This window comes from Protopterus annectens, chromosome 12.part0 (genome assembly GCF_019279795.1).
Source record: "Protopterus annectens isolate FY-2018-M chromosome 12.part0, PAN1.0, whole genome shotgun sequence".
Classification (NCBI taxonomy): Eukaryota; Metazoa; Chordata; order Ceratodontiformes; family Protopteridae; genus Protopterus; species Protopterus annectens.
In genome coordinates this window covers 1,145,780,910-1,145,799,892 of record NC_056746.1, presented here as the reverse complement: position 1 = coordinate 1,145,799,892, position 18,983 = coordinate 1,145,780,910, and the positions used below count along the sequence as shown (strand labels likewise).

Sequence of the window (18,983 nt, the reverse complement as noted above, 5' to 3'; positions counted from 1 at the left end):
GGGTCTTTCATAAAAATCAGAATTACAGTACAGAACATTGCAATGCAACTAAGTTTGGCAACGATTTCACTGTGTCTCAGTATGAAAATGATTTCACAGAGACATTTTCAACTCGCTAAACATATCAATAATTTATAAAATTATCCAGCAGACATCCCCCCCCAGCCAAAGACTAACTAACCCAAAATATAGTGTTGCATTTCAAACGATTTTACAAAAACAAGTGTGTGCTGTCATCCATGCAGGGCTGACTTACAATTAAGCCCCCCTCCTCCTCCTCTCCATGGTAGTCAGCAAGCACAAATCTGGCCCTGGTATGCAAAACTAAGCCTTCACACATCCATGTCCACAATGGAATACAAGGCACTCATTTGCAGGTGAAGTGCTGTTGCCTACCCCTGTGATGACAGACTGGTTCCTCATTACCTATAAAGTACAACTCATTCAAGCAGTGGGACATATCAAGCACCAACCCTCAAGCCATTAAGGGGTGTTCACTCACATCCACTTTGAAAAGCCCCTGTAACACCAAGACCTCTTTATTCAAATACTTCACGATATCTCTGAATTCTACAAACCTAATGACTGAAACTGTTTTTATTTTCATTGTATATAGTTTACTGAACAAGGATTCAAGTTACTGCACTGTTCCTGGAATTAACTGCACAGACTTAGCAAAGTGTTACGATTTTTAACACAAAACCCATCCATCCACCCACAACCCCTTATTTCCATTTCTGCACATGGGGTTGGGGGTGTCACTTTAAGTGAAAATCATCTACAGACAAGGTTCACACTGACGGGTGGCTAACCCTGCCACAGTTGTTCTTCTGTACAACACACACACACACACACACACACACACACACACACACACACACACACACACACACACACACACACACCTACTGCATTGTCTTTGGAATGTAGGAGGAAACCAGAGCACCAGGAGGAAACCTACGAAAACAAAGAGTGGACATGCAGACTCCACACAGAAGGCACCCAAGCCGAGAATCAAACCGGGGAACCTCCTGCTGTAAGGCGACAATGTTATCATGTACACATATTTAACAGATACACAAAACCAAAATATTTACTAGAAAGACCACTATTCATTGCTTTAAATTAACTGTAAAACGTATGTCACTGAGCTTCACAGCCTATTAATTTAAGTATGCAAAATCTAAGCTATGTAACCTAACAAATAAAATAAATAGAATTAAGGAAAACACTTTTAAAGCTTGGATAAGGACTGATCAGCTCCATAGCCTAGATAGATAAAGCTCAGATTATGAATCAGATACCTTGGTTCATACAGTAAGCAAGGGCACAGGTAGAACTGGTCTGTGAAGCATGACAATGATCTGGCCAAAGTTAGCTCACTAATCTGAGGGAAAGGTTGTGGCAAGATCATGCTGCAGGAGCTCTACCTCTTAAAATGCAGGTCAAGTCAATCAAAAGCTTGCCAACAGGACAGCGTGTTGACCTATTAGAGAGTACATAGCACTGTAGCTTGGAATAATGTAGAAAGGTGCCAGCACATTAGACCATGCACTGATAGCAAGCATGTTACCTATGCCCTAGAGCATGGGGATTTGGAACAGACCACCTTTACCAGCCAAAGAAGATGAGTGCTGGACTCTGGTTGTACCTCATCTGCCCCACTTCAGTACGGGAAAACATGGGTCACTTGGTATCAGACAACCATATTTGTTCCATATCCTCCAAAAAGCTAGTAACATCACATAATAAAATAAAACACAAAAAAATCAAAGCATCATAAAACAAAACAATGCATAAAACAGAGCATCTGGAAGGAGAAGCTTGGAAATACCAGGAACCCGATGATGTAGGCATGGTTACACAGACACACACAGTCAAAAGGGATAACCTTAATGTGATTTGTTGATGATCTTTTACATACCTTTTGCACCATGGCATACAGTGCTTAATGCATCATGATGCATTTTCTCTGCACTTATTTACATCATACACATCCCTGTTTCTTGTTACACCCTTCAGAAAAGCATTATTTTTTTACAATGATGTCTTGATGGCTTCATTTGCTTTTATTTCATAGACTGTCTGTACAGGGATAGAGTGGGTGATACATTCATGGACTTTTAACATTTGTACTACAGTGCATGAATGGCAGTCCATCAGTTAATTTCTATGGACACATTCCAATGTAATCCCTTGGTGACATCATGTAAAAACAGACAGAGTACACTTATTCAGGTCTTGGCTGATAAAAAGTTCACAAAGTTATTTTTTTTTAATTAAAAAAAAAAAATGGTCCAAATACTGCAACATGGCACTTAAATCGCCAGATGCCACCAAGCAGGTATAAGCATCAGCAAATCACTTTAAAGGCAGACAGACTAAGCTGTCACTTAAGCAGTTGGCCACCACAGGACGTGAAAATACCTCTAAGGTAACATACAAGTACTATAAAACAATATTTAAAGTCAGGAAATGGCATTCAACTTACAGGTTTGCATGGGACATCACTGGGAACTACAGATCTAGAAGACAGGCAATTGCGCACATACACAATACAACAATGTTCATACATGCACACATACTCGCATACACACCATATTCAGATATCTTAATTTTTTATTTAATTTTAAGGTAGAAAATAACTACAAATACACATCCCCAAAACCCTAAAACTGAAGGCAGAGCACAATTAAAAACAAAATGATTTAAGGGGATACATCAAAATGAAGTTAACGATGTCAAAATGTAGGTACAAAGCCCTTGCACAATCCCTACCAGATTATGTTAAAGTAAATAAAACTGTGCCATGTTACGGTCTCTGAAGAAATATTTTGCAAAGTAATTAAACTGAAAAAAAATCACAAAATGTTATGGTGTTTTCTAGAAGCAAGGCAGCATTGTAGTTCTTGCTATTTTTAAACTGATGTGAGCTGCAGATCATACAGACGAGTTTTCATGGTAGGGTTTTAATGGCAAAAGCAAAAAGTAATCCTGCCCACCACTTACAAAGTCTACCAATACAGCTATGCAAGTTCACTGAAAATCAGAAATGATCACTCACCTCTAATGTTTGTTTCGAACACAGAGGCATTAACATTGATGTTAAAATCCAAAGTATTCTCCAGCAGTTGCACAACCCTCTGAAATTCAGTTTTGTTTCCTAAAACCTGGATTAAAACAAGAACAAGATAAGTACAGAAAGTGCTTTATATATTTTAATTACCAGATGCTTCTGTTGCAAAGTGATCGAATTTTGAAGCAATTAAGGTAACATTCCACATCCATGATAAATGTGACTTGATTACTACTCCCTGTTCACCAACAACCTTTCCAATCAAATGATTACGTAGCACGACATGGTCAGATTTAAATAAAGCTGTTTTCCTACTTCAGCCCTAGAAAGGAATTCAGCTGGGATGTTACCCAAGAAGTACAGGATAGAACTGTGAAGAAAAAGATGAAAACTTTTTAAAGTAATCTGAAAACATACTACAAATCACTGAAAAAGAATAGTTGTGTAAAAACTTACCATAACTTTAGATGTCTTCTCTTCCATGTTGCAGTATTCATAACAGTAGGGAGTTGCTGTCTGCAGCGCCACCTTCCAGCCAATATACCAAAGTATTTACTTCAGGAGGGTACGTGTGACTTCCCTTGTCAGGGCCATAAACCGAAGTAGGGTATAAAGGTGACGTCTGCACATACCCTCCTCACAATGAACTGCCGCATATAGTAGTACTCCTGTAGGTAGAAGGGTCCCAAGGGAGCCCTTAGAATTACATGTAGGCTTGAGTCAGGGTAGCAGGAAGTTTGTGTTTAGTGAACTGAGGGATAGAAGGGTTATATTCCCACAAGTCAGCATGGTATGTAAGCTGGTAAGGTAGAGGGGTAGGTTGGGGGACTGAATACTGCAACATGGAAGAAAAGGACATTTAAGGTTATAGTAAGTTCTTACACAACTATTCTATGTCCTTCTATTCACATGTTGCAGTATTCATAACAGTAGGGAGAGTACCAGAGTTTTTAGTTATGGCTCTGAGTGGAGGATTGGGTTCCCTGGTCAAGGAGTCCTTCAAGGATGGACCTGGAAACCCTGCCTAGCTCTAGAGAGTAGGTCCAGTTTGTAATGTTTGGTAAAGGTGTGGATAGAAGTCCAAGTGGCAGCTTCCAGAATGGAAATGTAGTCAATTCCTTTGAAAGAGGCAGCTGAGGAAGCAGCTGCCCTGGTGGAGTTAGGTTTGACTTGATCGTGCAGGGATTTACCATGGTAAGAGTATCATAAGGTAATGTATTTCGAAATCCATGAAGAGATGGCCTGCTTGGAGACTGCCTTCCCCTAGAGCTCTCGGGTGGAAGGAGATGAAAAGTTGATTTTCTGATAGGTTTGGTTTTGTCTAGGTAATATCTCAGTTGTCTGTGAACCTCCAAGGAATGGAGAGTCCTTTCTGAGAAATTTTGTGGTTGAGGGTAGAAAACCGGTAGGTTAATGGTCTGGTTTAGTGAAAGTTTATTAACCACCTTCAGCATGAAGGAAGGGTTGGTCCTGGGAGCAACTCTGTCCTTGTGGAAAATAAGGTATGGGGAGGTAACCATGAGAGCTTGCATCTCCAATACCCTCCTGTAAGGGCCACTAGTAGCACTGTTTTAAGTGTGCATAGCTTCAGGGATACTGAATGGGCTGGTTCAAAGGGTGGCAATGTAAGTTTTTCTAGTACAAAGTTCAGGTCCCAAGGGGGAGGGATAGATTTCCTGGGAGACCTGATGTGAAGAACCCCTTTGAGGAAAAGTTTGACCTCCAGTCTGGAAGCCAGAGGAGGGGAGATAGGCAGACAGGCAGAGATGGCAGACAAATGCATTTTGACTGAGGATTATGTTAGTCCTGAGTGAAGTAGCTCACACAAATAGGAAAGGACCATAGGTATAGGGGTAGTGTCAGAGGGTCCTGTTTTTTTCATTGACACCAGTGGGAGAATCTGTTCCATTTGGATGCATAGTTTCTCCTGCTACTAGGTTTTCTGGCCTCCTGCAAACATTGAGTATGTCCTCTGAGTATAGGTGTCTGTAGGGGATCAAAATCCTATCACCCATAAGGTTAATTTCAGTTTGCTCACCTGAGGGTGTAGTAGGGATCCCCTGTCCTATGTGAGCAGGTCTATTTGGTGGGGTAACCTGTGGTGATTGCCCTTGGCTAGTAGGTGAGGAGGGGAAACCAATGCTGTCTTGGCCAAAAGGGGGTCACCATTATGATTTTTGGATTGTCCCTCTGTATTTATGGAAGGACTTTCTGAATTAAGGTGAAGGGGGGAGCATAGAGGTACATTCCCTCTCAAGAGAAGGAGAAGGCCCACTTTCCATGCTTGTGGATGAGGATTCCTTGTGCAGAATTTGGGCATCTGTCTGTTCTGGGTCAAGGCAAAAATATCTGCTTGTGGAATACCCCACCTGTGGATTATGTCCAGAAATACTTCCCTGTGAAGCATAAGTTCATGACTTGGAGCTGAAGTTCTGCTCAGGAAGTCTGCCATGACATTCTCTGTTGAAGGAATATAAACAGCTACCAGATGAATGTGGACAGATACTGCTAGGTTCCAGATCTGGATTGCTAGGCTGCACAGAGAATAGGACTTTGTTCCTCCCTGCTTGTTTATGTATCACAGGACCGTCGTACTGTCTGTGATTACTTTCAGGTTCCTGGCTGAAGGGCTGATTTCAAGGGCCAAGTGTAAAGCTCTCATTTCTTTGATGCTGATATAGTCCTTTTGTCTTGGGCTGGACCAAGTGCCTTGCACCAAGAGTTGTTTTTGGTTTGTAAGTAGCACTGCCCCCCACCTCAGGTCGGAAGCATCTGTGCAGACCTGTTGGAAGGGTGCAGGGACCTGAAAGTGGGTCCCTTGGTTGAGGTGGAGAGCAGAAATCCACCACTGGAGTTCCTTCTTCAAACACTGAAGTAAGGGGGGGGTGTCCAGGGGCTGGGAGTGTTGGCTCCGTAAGTTTTTCTGGACCCACTGGATTTTCCACATGTGGAGTTTTGCCAGGGACAACATGAGTATGAGTGATGCCATGTGGCCTAGAATTCTTAAAATTTCTAGAGCTGGCAAGGAAGTGTGGGACAGAAGTTTTTGGAAGTATAGACAAAGTTCTGGGATTCTTTGATCTGGAATGAAGACTTTCATTTTGTCTGTTTTGATCCTGCATCCCAGAAAAAAACAGGTCTTGGGGGAGTGGATCAGGTGAGACTTTTCGTGGTTTATTGTGAACCCTAACTGAGATAAGGTGGAGATTACCTATTGTAGATGAAGTAGGAGGACTGAGCAGTCTTGATGAAGAATGAGCAGGTCGTCCAGGTATGGGTATATCTGAATACCCTGAGTCCTGCAGTGAGCAAGACAGGGGCCAGGGACTTTGTGATGACTCGGGGAGCAGTAGAGTCTCCAAAGGGCAAGGCAGAGAATTGCAAATGTCAAGAGCCTATTGCAAATCTGAGGTATTTCCTGTAATCTGGGTGAAAAGAGATGTGTAGGTAGGCATCCTTCAAATTCAGGGCTACCATGAAAGCCTGAATTGGAATGAGTGGTAAGAGCAGGGGTAAGGTAATCATTGTGAAACTGGGAACTTTGAGAAAGAGGTTTAGAAAGGATAAATCTAGGACTGGCCTACATGGGCCGTCTTTCCTTGGTACCAGAAACACTCTGGAGTAAAAGCCTATGTTTCTTTGATGGCATGGTATCTGTTCTGTGGTACCTTGATCCAGAAGTTGTTGAATGATTGGGGGGGGGGGGGTAGATTTGGCTTTCAGGTGGTTGAGGGATACCACAAAAAGTGGGTAGCTTCCACCAAGTCATGAAATAGCCTGACTGAATGATGGAGAGTACCCATTGTTCTGGTGTGATCATCTGCCAGGAGGGAAGATAGAGGGTGAGACGGAGGGGCAGTGGAGTGTTTTGGTGCAAGGGTGGGTAGTCACAGAGGAAGTGGTCTGGAGTTGTCAGACTGGCCTCAAAAGGGCATAGTGGACAAAGTAGAGTTTTTCCTAGTTTGTCTGCGTCCTTTAGACTGTGAAGCAGAGTGACAGGACTGCCTTCAGACAAAGGAAGGTTTCTGTGGATAATTCCTGTGGTATCTTGGAATGGGGACACCAGTAGGTGTTTAAGGTTTTGCAGTTCCTTACCCTTTTCTTGAAGGGATTTTAGGAGTTCTGCTGAGGCTTGTCTGAACAGAGCTTTGCTATCTAAGGGTGCATCCAACAATTTTGTTTGCACATCCATGGGTAGGGGTTGTGTAGTCTCACCCAAGAGTATCGCCTCAAGACTGATCCAGATGCAGCAGACTTAGATGAGGCTTCCACAGCATCATAACTGCACTTTATTCAGTGCCTAGTTACTTGGGATGAGGGTATTTATTTGTGCTTTATGGGAGAATCTGGAGCCTCAGATAGTAATGTGGAGGCCTTGGTAATGGTATCCAGGACATATCTAGCCATATGTGTTTCGTAGTTGAGAACTCTAATAGCCAGAGTTGAGGAGGTATAAACTTTCTTCCCTATTCTGTCCATGAATTTGCTGTCTTTGTCTGTAGGATAAAGAGCAGTTGAAGGTAGTTGCCTAGATGAGCTGTCAGCAGAGACAGCAATAACTGCTGGGTCTGCTGGTGGGCTCCTAAAGAGGTATTTGGTATCCTGAGGGACCTTGTAAAATTGGTCCGGACATTTGGAAGCTGGTGGTTGAGAGTCAGGGGATAGACAAGCAGCCTAGAAGGCATCCTGGAAGGCAGGTAGCAAGGGGGACACTGCTGAAGGAGATGGTTGCTCCATTTGTAAAAGGTCAAAGTACCTTTTCTTGGTGTCATACTTCAGATGCCTGCCATTTAAAATGCTCCCTCATAAGGGAGATTGTGTCTCCAAAGGTGAATTCTTTCCCTGGAGACTCAGGAGTGATGGACTCTTCCTCCTCGGGGGTGACAAAATCCTTTGGGGACTTTATTTGGGATTCATATAAAACAGATTCATCTAAAGAAGATTACTCTTCCTCTGAAACCTGTAAAGTAGGTAGAGGTGAGAGGGCTGGTGGGGCCTGTTGAGTCTGTAAGGCCTGAAAAGCCTTAAAAGGGCTTTGAGAAAAAAATTCCCATCCAGGAACTGGTTGGGTTTCAGGGTGTTTAACATTTTGCTTTTTCTTTAAGGGAGTAACTGGTGGGAAGAGAATCGGAGCAGATGTCTGCCTGGGTGGAAGTGAAGGAGCAAGGCCCTCCGAATGACTGAGATGTGGTTCCCCTCCTCCATCGGGGCCTGACGGCTGAACTGCCTCAGTGGATGTACTAAAAGTTTCCGCCACACCAGCTTCCATTGAGGTTCCTGGGCCTGGCTTGGAAACAGATGTCTGGGAAGACGCAGGGCTTTCATCAGCGTCAAGAACCTTCTCAGACACCTGAGGCGCAGCATGGGATTCTGACCTAACTTTCTTGGCCTACTTCCTTGGTGACTTTTCGGATGGGCCTATGCCCCCCTTCCATATTGAGCGTAAGATGTCAAGAGTCTCTGATTTTCTAAATACAATTTTAGTGTGGCAAGATGGCTCGAAGGATTTTCAGTATGAAGGATTTGCAAATAGGGCAGGATGTATGGTCGTGGGCCTCGCCTAAACAAAAACCGCACTTCTCGTACGAGTCCTTGTGAGGAATTTGTCTCCCACAAGCGGACTTCCCCTTTCTAGCTGACATTTAAGACTTAACAATAATCAAAGGTAATGAAAAAACCCAACAGGGCACTTATCTGTATCGTTTGGTCTGGAGACTTTTAATGGTCGTCAGAAAACGCAATCTGCTTTCGGAACTGGTGAACAGCAGTCTGGCGTTCACTGTGGCAGGAAAATTCTAAGGAGGGTGTGTGCAGATGTCACCTTTATACCCTACGTCGGTTTACGGCCCTGACAAGGGACGTCACACATACCTTCCAGAAGCAAAGACTTTGGTATACTGGCCGGAAGGCAGCGTTGCAGGTAGCAACTTTCTACTGTCATGAATACTGCAACATGTGAATAGAAGGACATCTACTGATTTGTTTGAATGCCTTTGACCCAGTTTCTCTCACTACTTAACTTCATATGTTTCAAACCCACCATGACTTATCCAGCTCATAAAATCAAGGTTCAGATTGCAACCACCTCTTACTAGGACTTTTTTTTGTTTTTACAGATCTGCATGTAACTCATATTTTATTCATATTTTCTGCTTTAATTTGCTTTACTACATGGAGTGCTTATAAAGCTTTATTTATTCATTCATTCATAATAGCAGTGTGCAAGCAGTTTTCCAGAATGATGAGAAAAGGCACATTCCCAAGTATATGAGAGCCAACTCTAACAGCATCCTGACTTGAGCAGATGAGATGTACACTAAATCTCCAGTGGCAGCCACTGACAGTCTTCTGGATATGGATTCTCTGTAGAAGCAGTGATGGATGCAACACTGTCCTAAGTACAAGACCCAACTAGAGGTAGGCTCATCACTTCCCAGCTTGCAACAGAGGTGAATGCAAAATTTATCTAGATGCCAATCTGTTGAGCTGCCTGGTCCACTAACAGTGACTACAGAATTTTATGGCAGACAGCTGCTGATCATCCCCTCTAAATGTGTATGAAGTGTGCAGTCAGCTAAATGACACAAAGGGATGAAGCCCTGATTACAAGCTAGGTGACCAGGGTTCAAACAGTGGCTCCCTAGTACAGGAGGAGTTGACTAGGTGGGAAGAGGAGGAATAGAGGGGCTACATCTACTTGTTTCTTTCAGGGGGAGGGGAATGGGATGGGACTGTGCTCTGGGAAGGTGTGCAAATACAATGCTGCCAGTGGTGATACTGGAGATAATAGTAAAGCACGCCAGACATATGTATAGGTGGGACCACTGGTAGGTGACATGTTACTGCAGAGGCAGGGCATAGCCTCACAGTGTCCCACTGTAGGCTCTGAGGAGGGGTGGGGCCCCCAAATAGGCACATGCCAATGGAGCGGGAGATGTCTGTCTCTCAGTTTCTTAAGTAAGCTCAAGCATACACCCTGGAACTAACATATAAAGAGGGTAGGGGCTTAATGGAGAAAACCCCATCCATCCATAGCATGACAGTCCCACCCCCAGACAGCCTATCACCCCTGGTTACCAGTGCAGAAAAAAATGGGCCATTAGGGTGACCAAGGAAGAGCTGATGATGAGGGAAGTATGGAGAAAAGAAAGAAAAAAGTATGAAGCTTGCAGCTGGCCTGTAAAGATTCTGAACTGAAGATTAAGCATTTGGTTAGCACACAACTTAAATGCAACTTCTGGTGGAAAATAATATAGACACTTTCCATTTCAGTCAATCTGTGAGGTAGCTTTCTGCAGTGGATAATTTTTGGGAGTCCTTCCTTTGCTATTTCCAGCTTGGTTCATAGGTAAGTTCTAGACAATCAGTCTAGATACCATTTCAGGCCTAGCCAAAAAACCCTATTCAAAATTTCCCTCTAGCCTCAAGTTGGGCAAAACAAGAAAGACCTGGGGGAAATTGCATGCTGACCATCCAGTTGTCTAGGTTTACCTTGAAGGTGGTAAGGGTCCTACTGTGCTTGATATGTAGTGGAAGTTTATTACAGAGATGAGGGATACGTTGGGAACTGAATCTATCGTGCCAACATGTCTTATTTATCTGCTGATGAAGTTTTAGTTCTTTTAGCCAAGTACTTGAGGTAGCATTAGTTCTGCAAAGGAACAGGAGGTGAAACGAGAGTTGGCTCCTTCATGGTATGAAAGGCTAGACATAGATCTTCACTGAGGAGTCCATAAAAGCTGAGTACACAGAAAGGCCTACCAGTTTTTCCTGACAGCGAAGGCTTTTTAGGCCCCTGATCTTTTTAGTTATGCATCTCTGAGGTCTCTCTAGCTATGTGATATGTTTAGATATATACATGCCAAAATGTGCATTATATTCAATAATAGGTCAGATTAGATACAAGTAAAGGGGAATTAAGACGTCTCTGGATCCAGTGGAAATGCCTTTGGAAATGAGATAGTCCACATAAAAGACTTTCCGAACTACTGTGGAGACACAGTAGTCAAATGATAAGGAATTATCCCCAAGAGTTCCTGCCTAATTTGAAGGGGTATTTCAGAACTACACAGTTAAGACTCCTATACATAGCACACGCAGAAAACTATAATTCAAAGTGGAAAGAGGATGATGAAACACTGGGGAAGCTCAAGAAACAAGGACAGACTGGGATTTTGGATGCAGGCCTTTAAGGAGAATAACAATAACATTCAGAATATTATATCCATAAAGTATTCTAAGAGCTAAACCAACACAGCAATGAGAAAGGAGATTCTGCTGATAGGGATGACTGCAATTAGTGATACAGACAACAGGGAAGAGGGGGCAGGAACTTATTGGAGAAAACTGGCAAAGGAACCAAGGTATCAGGAGCAAATAACTAGAAAGGGAAAGACGACAGAATGAGGATACGCCAAAAATTTATTTGGAATGCAGGTTAGAGATTGCCTTCTCTATTAGGGATTGATATCACAGTACAGGCAAAGAGAAAGAAATGGGGGGGGGGGGTCCTAAATGAAAGACCAGCACTGGTAGAGTTTTTAATAGAATCTAGAACAGAAGCTGCCATTAAACAAGGGATAATTAGTAGAGCATATAAAATATTGCATGATAACTATAAGAATCATGGAGGTTAGAAAGGACTGGGAAGAGAGACTGGATAAGCAACTCACAAAGAAACAACGGAAGGCTCTATGTATGTCTCCCAAATATGCAACAAAATACAGAAGATTTAGGACTTTTGCCTGGAAATGTTTACACAGGTATTTTTATACCCCAAGTGGACACTAGAGAATTTTTCCTCAGGCAGACAGTAAGTGTTGGAAGTGTGAAGGGGAAGAAAGACGTAATTGGGGGCATATTTTCTGGGAGTGCGGTGAGTTGGCGGACTTTAAAGATTCCCTACGGGATGCACTGCCGGAGATGCTGGGTGGGCAGATTGATCTGATAAGGGAAATTATTTCTCTGAGCTATGATACAAAATCAGAATTGCCTACACATGGTAAGGCCTTGCTGTGTCTAATAATGGTGGTTGCCAAAAAAGCAGTTTGGCAGTTTGTAGTGTGTCAGTATGGTTTGTGATGCAAAATGCTTGCAACTAGGATTGTGTCGGTGTGGTTTGTCTTATTTATATAAAAGTACGATTGCCTATGTAGTAAGTGATGGTTTAATAAATATTTTTTTTGTTTAAACAAAAAAAAAAGCAGGAATGGAATACTTTGTGCAATATTGCTTAAGTTATACAATATACAGCAATATATGTGAAGTATATTTATTTTACATTTGTTTACCGGGTAGACTAGACACAGGTCCTTTTTCAGCGGAGGCCCGGGGAGAAAAGCTCCAAGAGTAACAAATACATACAATAGAGAAACAAATACAGCCAAGTGAGAAGAAAATACATACACGATAGTAGTTTCAGACACAATAAGTAGAGCAACAGTAATTTACATAAAAAATGTTTGTTTACATTTAGTGGCTATATCCAAATGATTATGTACAGTTAAAGTGAAACTGCCATTAGTGATAGATCATGCTAGTAGAGTAAGAGTAATGATAGAGTGAAAAGAAGGAGTAGGTTATCCAGGGAAGTTGCAGATGCAGAGCCAGGTGTTAGTAACTTTGGTACTTGGAACAGCATTCTTGGTTGTAGTTTTACTCTTTCTCGCTTGGTTCCTCTCTCTATATATAATAACTGGCAGTAGATTTTGATGAACGCCAAGGTGCCAGCTCGATGTTCAACCTTCAACGAAGGCACGTCCATTTACGCATGTCTTTTGAACGCCCACCCAACCGCGGGGAGAACATGCAGACTCCACACAGAAGGCACTCCCCGCACTCCAGCCGAGAATCTAACGGGAGAACCTCTTGCTGTGAGACAACGCTACCGCAATTTGCCTATGTCACAAGTGATAACTCAATAAAGGTGTTTGAAAAAATAGAAACCAAGTGTGCCTGGATCCCTTACAACAGTGTCTGATTGCAGGACTGCATCTTCTATATGGTAAGTGAAACTATTTTTGTTTACCAAATGAACTATGCTACATTTTTTACATTTAATTTGAGACCACTGTCCTTGCAGAAACATACCTTATGTTTTAGAGCTTTAAAAAAGAAGACAGGAATAAATTCCCTTTCTTCCCAACATGAGAACAAGTCAAACCAAACAAATAGTATACAGTTCAGTATTAGTCAGGTCTGTTTTTAACCAGCTGTCAAGCAACCAGAAAAAAGAAGTTATGTACTCACCATAACTTTCCACCTGAGTAGTTAGACTTCATTTGTCAGCAACCTATGGGTTGCGGATCAGATATGGATCCGAGCCGGCAGCTTACCAAGCTAAAGATCCGAGCTCCAAGATCCTACCCCTTGCCCATACTACACTGCAACCTCCTTCCAATCCTCAGATCGAGTTTGCCACCCAATACGTGACACACAACAACCTAAGACACCAAAAACCTGACCCGAACACATACACCAGGCTCGTCAAACTCAGGACATCGAGCCCAAGCAGAGAAATAACTACCAAGGTCAGGGGGAAGGAGGGAGGGAAGGATGCTGACAAATGAAGTCTAACTACTCAGATGGAACTTTATGGTGAGTACATAACTTCTTTATCTGAAGTAGTTAACTTCATTTGATCATCAACCTGTGGGACAGAGTCCCCAGCTACCTGAAATCTTGGGAGGCCCATAAGGAATGATATTCCGGAGCACTGCAGAGCCAAAAGAAGCCTTTCCTCTAGACACCATATCTAGCTTATAACGAGTAATAAAAGTGTGAGAGGAGGCCCAGGTAGCTGCTGAACAAATATCATCCAGGGAAACTCTAGACCAGAATGCAGCAGAAGTAGCCATAGAACAGGTGGAGTGAGCATGAACCCCTTCTGGTTCTGGCAATCCAAGTTCTTTATAAGCTTGTAAAATACAAAGCAAAATCCATTTAGCGAGAGACTCCTTCAAAATTGGTTTTCCTAAAAAGGGTTTAGCAAAGAAAATAAAAAGCTGATCAGACTTGCGGAAGGGTTTGGACCTATGCAAGTAAAAACGTAACTGCCTGTGAGCACCCAGCAAATGAAGTTTGTATTCCCCTTTATTTTGAAAATTAGGGAAAAATACAGGCAAATTAATAGACTGATTAATGTCTGACTCCGAAGCAACTTTAGGGAGAAAAGACGGGTTAGTCCTGAGAGACACCCTATCCTTATGAAAAACTAGGTATGGGGGCTTCATACATAGCGCCTGAAGTTCCGACACTCTCCTGTCTGAAGTGATAGCTACCAGGAAGGCTGCCTTCCATGACAAAACTTTCAAATCAACTGATGCTGCGGGCTCGAATGGGGGCACAACTAAGGGCTGAAGAACGAAAGTCAAATCCCACGGAGGGGAAGGATTTTTGATAGGAGGTCTCAGTAGAAAAGTACCTTTAATAAAAGTCTTGCAAATTCTGGCAGCAGCTAAAAAACCTGAATTTTCCCCTACGTAAAAATGGGAAATAGCCACCAGCTGGACTTTCACCGTGGAACAGCTGGCCCCTTGCTGGAAAATAGGAGACGAAAAGTCTAACACCGCTGGAACTGGAGCAGTAACAAGATCCAGATTTCTCTGCAAAGCCCAAATGGAAAAGCTTTTCCATTTACTACTGTAAACTTTCCTGGTAGAGGACTTGTGTGCCACTACCAGAATGGATTTAACTGGGGAAGAGATACCGGGAGTCCTGGCAACTAATGGAACTGGAGCAGCCAAACTGTGAGCTTGAGGCTGTCCAGATTCGGAGGAGGAATTCCCAAGGGATGATCTGGAATGTGATCCAAAATCCAGGGTGGAGCTAGAAGATGAGACCTCAGACAAGGGAACCAAATTTGACGAAGCCAGAATGGGGCTATGAGGGTAACCCTGTTCCCCAACCGACAAGCTTTCTGTAAGAATTTTGTCATGAGAGGAAGCGGGGGATACGCATAAAGAAGACCAGGTGGTCAAGCATGGACAAGAGCGTCTCTGGGGACTTCCTCCATCGGGGGAATCGGAGGGAAAAACTTGCTGCACTTCACGTTGGACGGTGATGTGAAGAGATCGCAGCAAGGCTGACCCCACCTGAGGAAGATCTGTTCCGCTACATAAGGGTTCAGAGACCACTCGTAAGGTGACAGGATAGTCCTGCTCAATTTGTCTGCCAAAATGTTGGACCGAACCAGGATGTGTGTTGCTGTCAGAAAGCGGTTGGTGGAGATTGCCCATTCCCACATTCTCATGGCCTCTCGACAAAGTGGATAGGACCTGGTTCCCCCCCGTTTGTTGACATACCAGACCACCGACATATTTTCTGATTGGCTCGCAATAGTTCCCAGAGGGAGAGAGGTATGAAGTGCCTGCAACGCTAAAAAGACTGCTCTCATCTCCAGAACACTGATATGCAGAATGGTCTCGCTTGGGGTCCACGTGCCTTGGACAGTCCTGCCCGAGTAATGCCTCCCCCACCCTAAGCGGGAGGCATCCATGGTCACCGTGGCTTGGGGTGGAGGCATAACAAAGGGGCATCCTACTCCCAGATCCTGGGATTGAAGCCACCACATGAGAGAAGCTTGGCACACTTTGCTTAGAGGAATCGGAAAGTCTAGTGACTGATGCAGTAGAGACCACTGAACTTGTAACGTCCACTGTAACACTCTCATATGCAGACATGCACAAAGAACCAGATTTATAGCTGCTGCCATGGACCCTAAAGCTCTCAGGACTAACTCCGCTGGGGGTGCAGGAGTCTGAAGGAGCACAGAGACATGAAGATCCAGGCTGTGAAGTCTGTCTGGGGTCAAAAATATCCTGGCCTGAAGAGAATCTATTCTTGCCCCTATGAAGTCTAGAATTTGAACGGGTTGAAGAGAAGACTTCTTGAGGTTTATTGTGATACCCAACCGAGTAGGCAACTGAAGAAAAAAGTTTCTGGCTAATACAAGTTGATGCCTGGTAGGGGCGGTGAGAAGCCAGTCTTCCAGGTATGGAAAGACCTAAATGCCCTGAAGCCTCAGGTGGGCCGCTACAACTGCCATGACCTTGCTAAACACCCTGGGGGCTGTGGTGAGACCGAAGGGTAAGACCCTGAACTGGTAGTGACTGGCTCCTAGCCAAAAGTGGAGGAACCTCCTGGATCGCCTATCCATCAGGATATGGTAGTAAGCATCCTTGAGGTCTATCGAGCACATCCAGTCTTCCTCCTGCAAGAAGGGCAGGATGGGTTGTAAAGTGACCATCCGGAACTTCTCCTTGGCAACAGACAGGTTCATTGTGGATAGGTCGAGAATCGGCCTTAAGTCCCCCCTCTTTTCTGGCACCAAAAACAACCTGGAATAGATGCCTGATCCGGACTGGTCTGGGGGCACTAGCTGGATTGTTCTTTTTTCTAGCAGCTTTTTTATTTCCAAAGCTGCTGCCTCCCTTTGAGCAGGTGGGACAAATGGGAGGCGCCTTGTGTATGAGGGTCTGTTTATGAAGGGAACAGAATAGCCTCTGGATATTATCCGAAGCACCCAACGATCTGACTCCCACTGGGCTAGGTGCCTCGAAAAACGCCCCCCGACTGCCTCCAAAGAGGAGCCGTCAGGCAACCCCTCAGGGTTGCTGCATGGGTCGGTCGGAAAAGGGTTCCCGTGACCCAAAGTTCTTCGGTCCCCCTCTGCCTCTGGGCCAGCGTCCACCTTGTCCCCCTCTGCCTCTAGGGGGAGGAGTCGGGAGCATTCCGGGACTGCTGAGACTTCCAAAACCACAACTTCTTTTCCCCTCACTGGTTCCTGGAGAAGGACCTTTGAGGGTTAGAGAAGCAGATCCTGACGGCCGACAGTGTTTTCCCATACTTCTCACTCTGGACTAGTGTATCTCGGCGGGCTCCAGAACAGGGTCGAACCGTCAAAAGGGGCATTATAGAAGGACGCCCTGAAAGGTTCAGAAAAATCGTAAAGCCGGAGCCAGGCATGACGCCTCATGGCAATACCGGACCCGGCTGCCCTAGCGACTCCCTCGGTGGCATGAGAGAGTAAACGCATGGACGTATTCAAAACAGACTTGAGAGTGGCCATAAGAGCCAAGAATGTCTGTTTATCCTCGGCCAAAATGGACTCCGGGGGAGACTCAGTGTACACCTTCACGAGGTCACGCTGCAGTCTAATTATGTGGGCCATGTAATTCAGCACCCTTACAGCAAAGGCAGCTGAAGCAAACGTCCACTTTCCAAGAAGCTCCATCACCCTAGACCCCTTGTCCGGAGGATGGACCAAGGAACTTTCTTGGGCCAGTTCCTTTTTGGTGGTGGGCGCAACCACCCTGGCATCAACTGGGGAAACCTTACTCCAAGTGGGCTTGTCTGCAGGAGGGTTCAATACTTTCTGGCCATTTAGGTATTAGCTCTACAGTGTCCGGTTCCTTCCAAGCTCTGGTGGTAATGAGGTCCACCAGAGGGTCAGCCGGGGGGGGGGGCACCCAAGAGGTACATGGGCCTGTGTCGAATGCCTCCAGAAATACCGACTCATCTGAGGAAGGTTTTTTTGGCAGACCAACCCCCACCTCTGATGAAGAATTTCCATTATGTCTCCGAAGGAAATGTCTTCTGGAGGTGATCTGGGGGAACCTTCCCCTTTCTCCAAGTTGGTATCCTCAGTGAGGGACTCAGGGAGTCCATGTGCCTCCTTTTGCACTGGCATTTGCACGGGGCCTCCTCGAGGGGACTCTCCGAGGACAGCTCACAAACAGTCTCATATTACTCAAGGGGAACTGTCTGGGGCATATCGGACACAGGCTGTCCCTGGGAGGACTGAATGATGGAAGACAAACTCAGTTGCGAGGGAGCAGGGGCAGACTCCGAGGAAAGAGGGAGGGGTCTTGATCCTCCAGAGAGAACCCTCTCCACAACGTTGAAGGCAGAAGGGGAGCCAGCTTCCCTGAAACTGGTAGGGCGGGTAGCCATGCCCCTCGGATCCAACAAGGGGATCCGAGCAGAGGCCGGGACAGCCGGACCCAGGGAAACTGTATACCCCGACCACAATGGGGCCAACGGCACACTCATCCCCTCGGATCTGACACCAAGATCTCGGCTCCAAGAGCTTGGATCTGACAGTGGATCCGACAGACACGAGGGCAAGGCCGGCGTCGAGGTTAGAGGAACCATTGACGCCAACCCCCTGACTCCGGGGCTCCTCGGATCCAAGGACCCCGAAACCCGAGGGTGGATCGGAGAAGGAGCTATCTGGGCAAAAGTCAGAGCCAAACTCCCCGCTCTGGCTGGTGGGGAGCCAGCAACACTCCCATCTGCAACTGAGTTTGGAGGAACCTTCTAATCATTCGGTCCATATCAGCTTCAGAGAGGCTCCTTGTAGATCTCGAGGATGCCACCGACACCAGCCGAGAGGGCCGATACGAGGACGACCTCGAAGGGGGCCGAGCCTCCTCCTCCAGCTCTGGGGAGAATCGTGGAGAACGAAGCAGAGGGGAAGATGGCCTAGCAGTTTTTTCAGGAGCAGAGATCACTTTAGCAGGGGGGGGGGGTGAAGGATCAGAGTCCGCATGCCACTTGCGACCCCTTCTCCCTGTCTTTATCCCTGTTTTTTCTCTCTCTTTCTCCTTTTCTCTGTGTTTATCCTTCCTGGCCTCTCTCTCACCCTGTTTAGAGGTGGGTCCCGGGCAGGGAAGGAGGGCCAGAAGCCTGAACAGTCACAGCCGTGGCTGTCAAAGATGCTGCAGAAGTAACAGTTGACTCTGCATGTAAAAGACCCGCCAGAATCAGCTTGGTCCTGTGATCCCACAGGGCCTGGGGGTTGAATGCTGCAGATATCCTGCAAACCGAAGATAGGTGGGGAACCCCTAGATAAACTACGCACAGAGTGTGACCATCGGCCAGCGACAGCTTATGGCCCCAAAAAACT

General features: G+C 45.1%; 1 protein-coding gene across 1 annotated transcript in view; it reads right to left on the bottom strand.

Annotated features, from left to right (window-relative positions):
- Window positions 1–18,983, bottom strand: part of LOC122817035 (ER degradation-enhancing alpha-mannosidase-like protein 2) — a 516,571-nt gene that overhangs the window by 318,268 nt on the left and 179,320 nt on the right. The window contains exon 4 of the mRNA XM_044090167.1: window positions 3,065–3,170. Within this exon, the coding sequence (XP_043946102.1) occupies window positions 3,065–3,170 (106 nt within the window). The remainder of the gene's footprint in view (window positions 1–3,064; window positions 3,171–18,983) is intronic.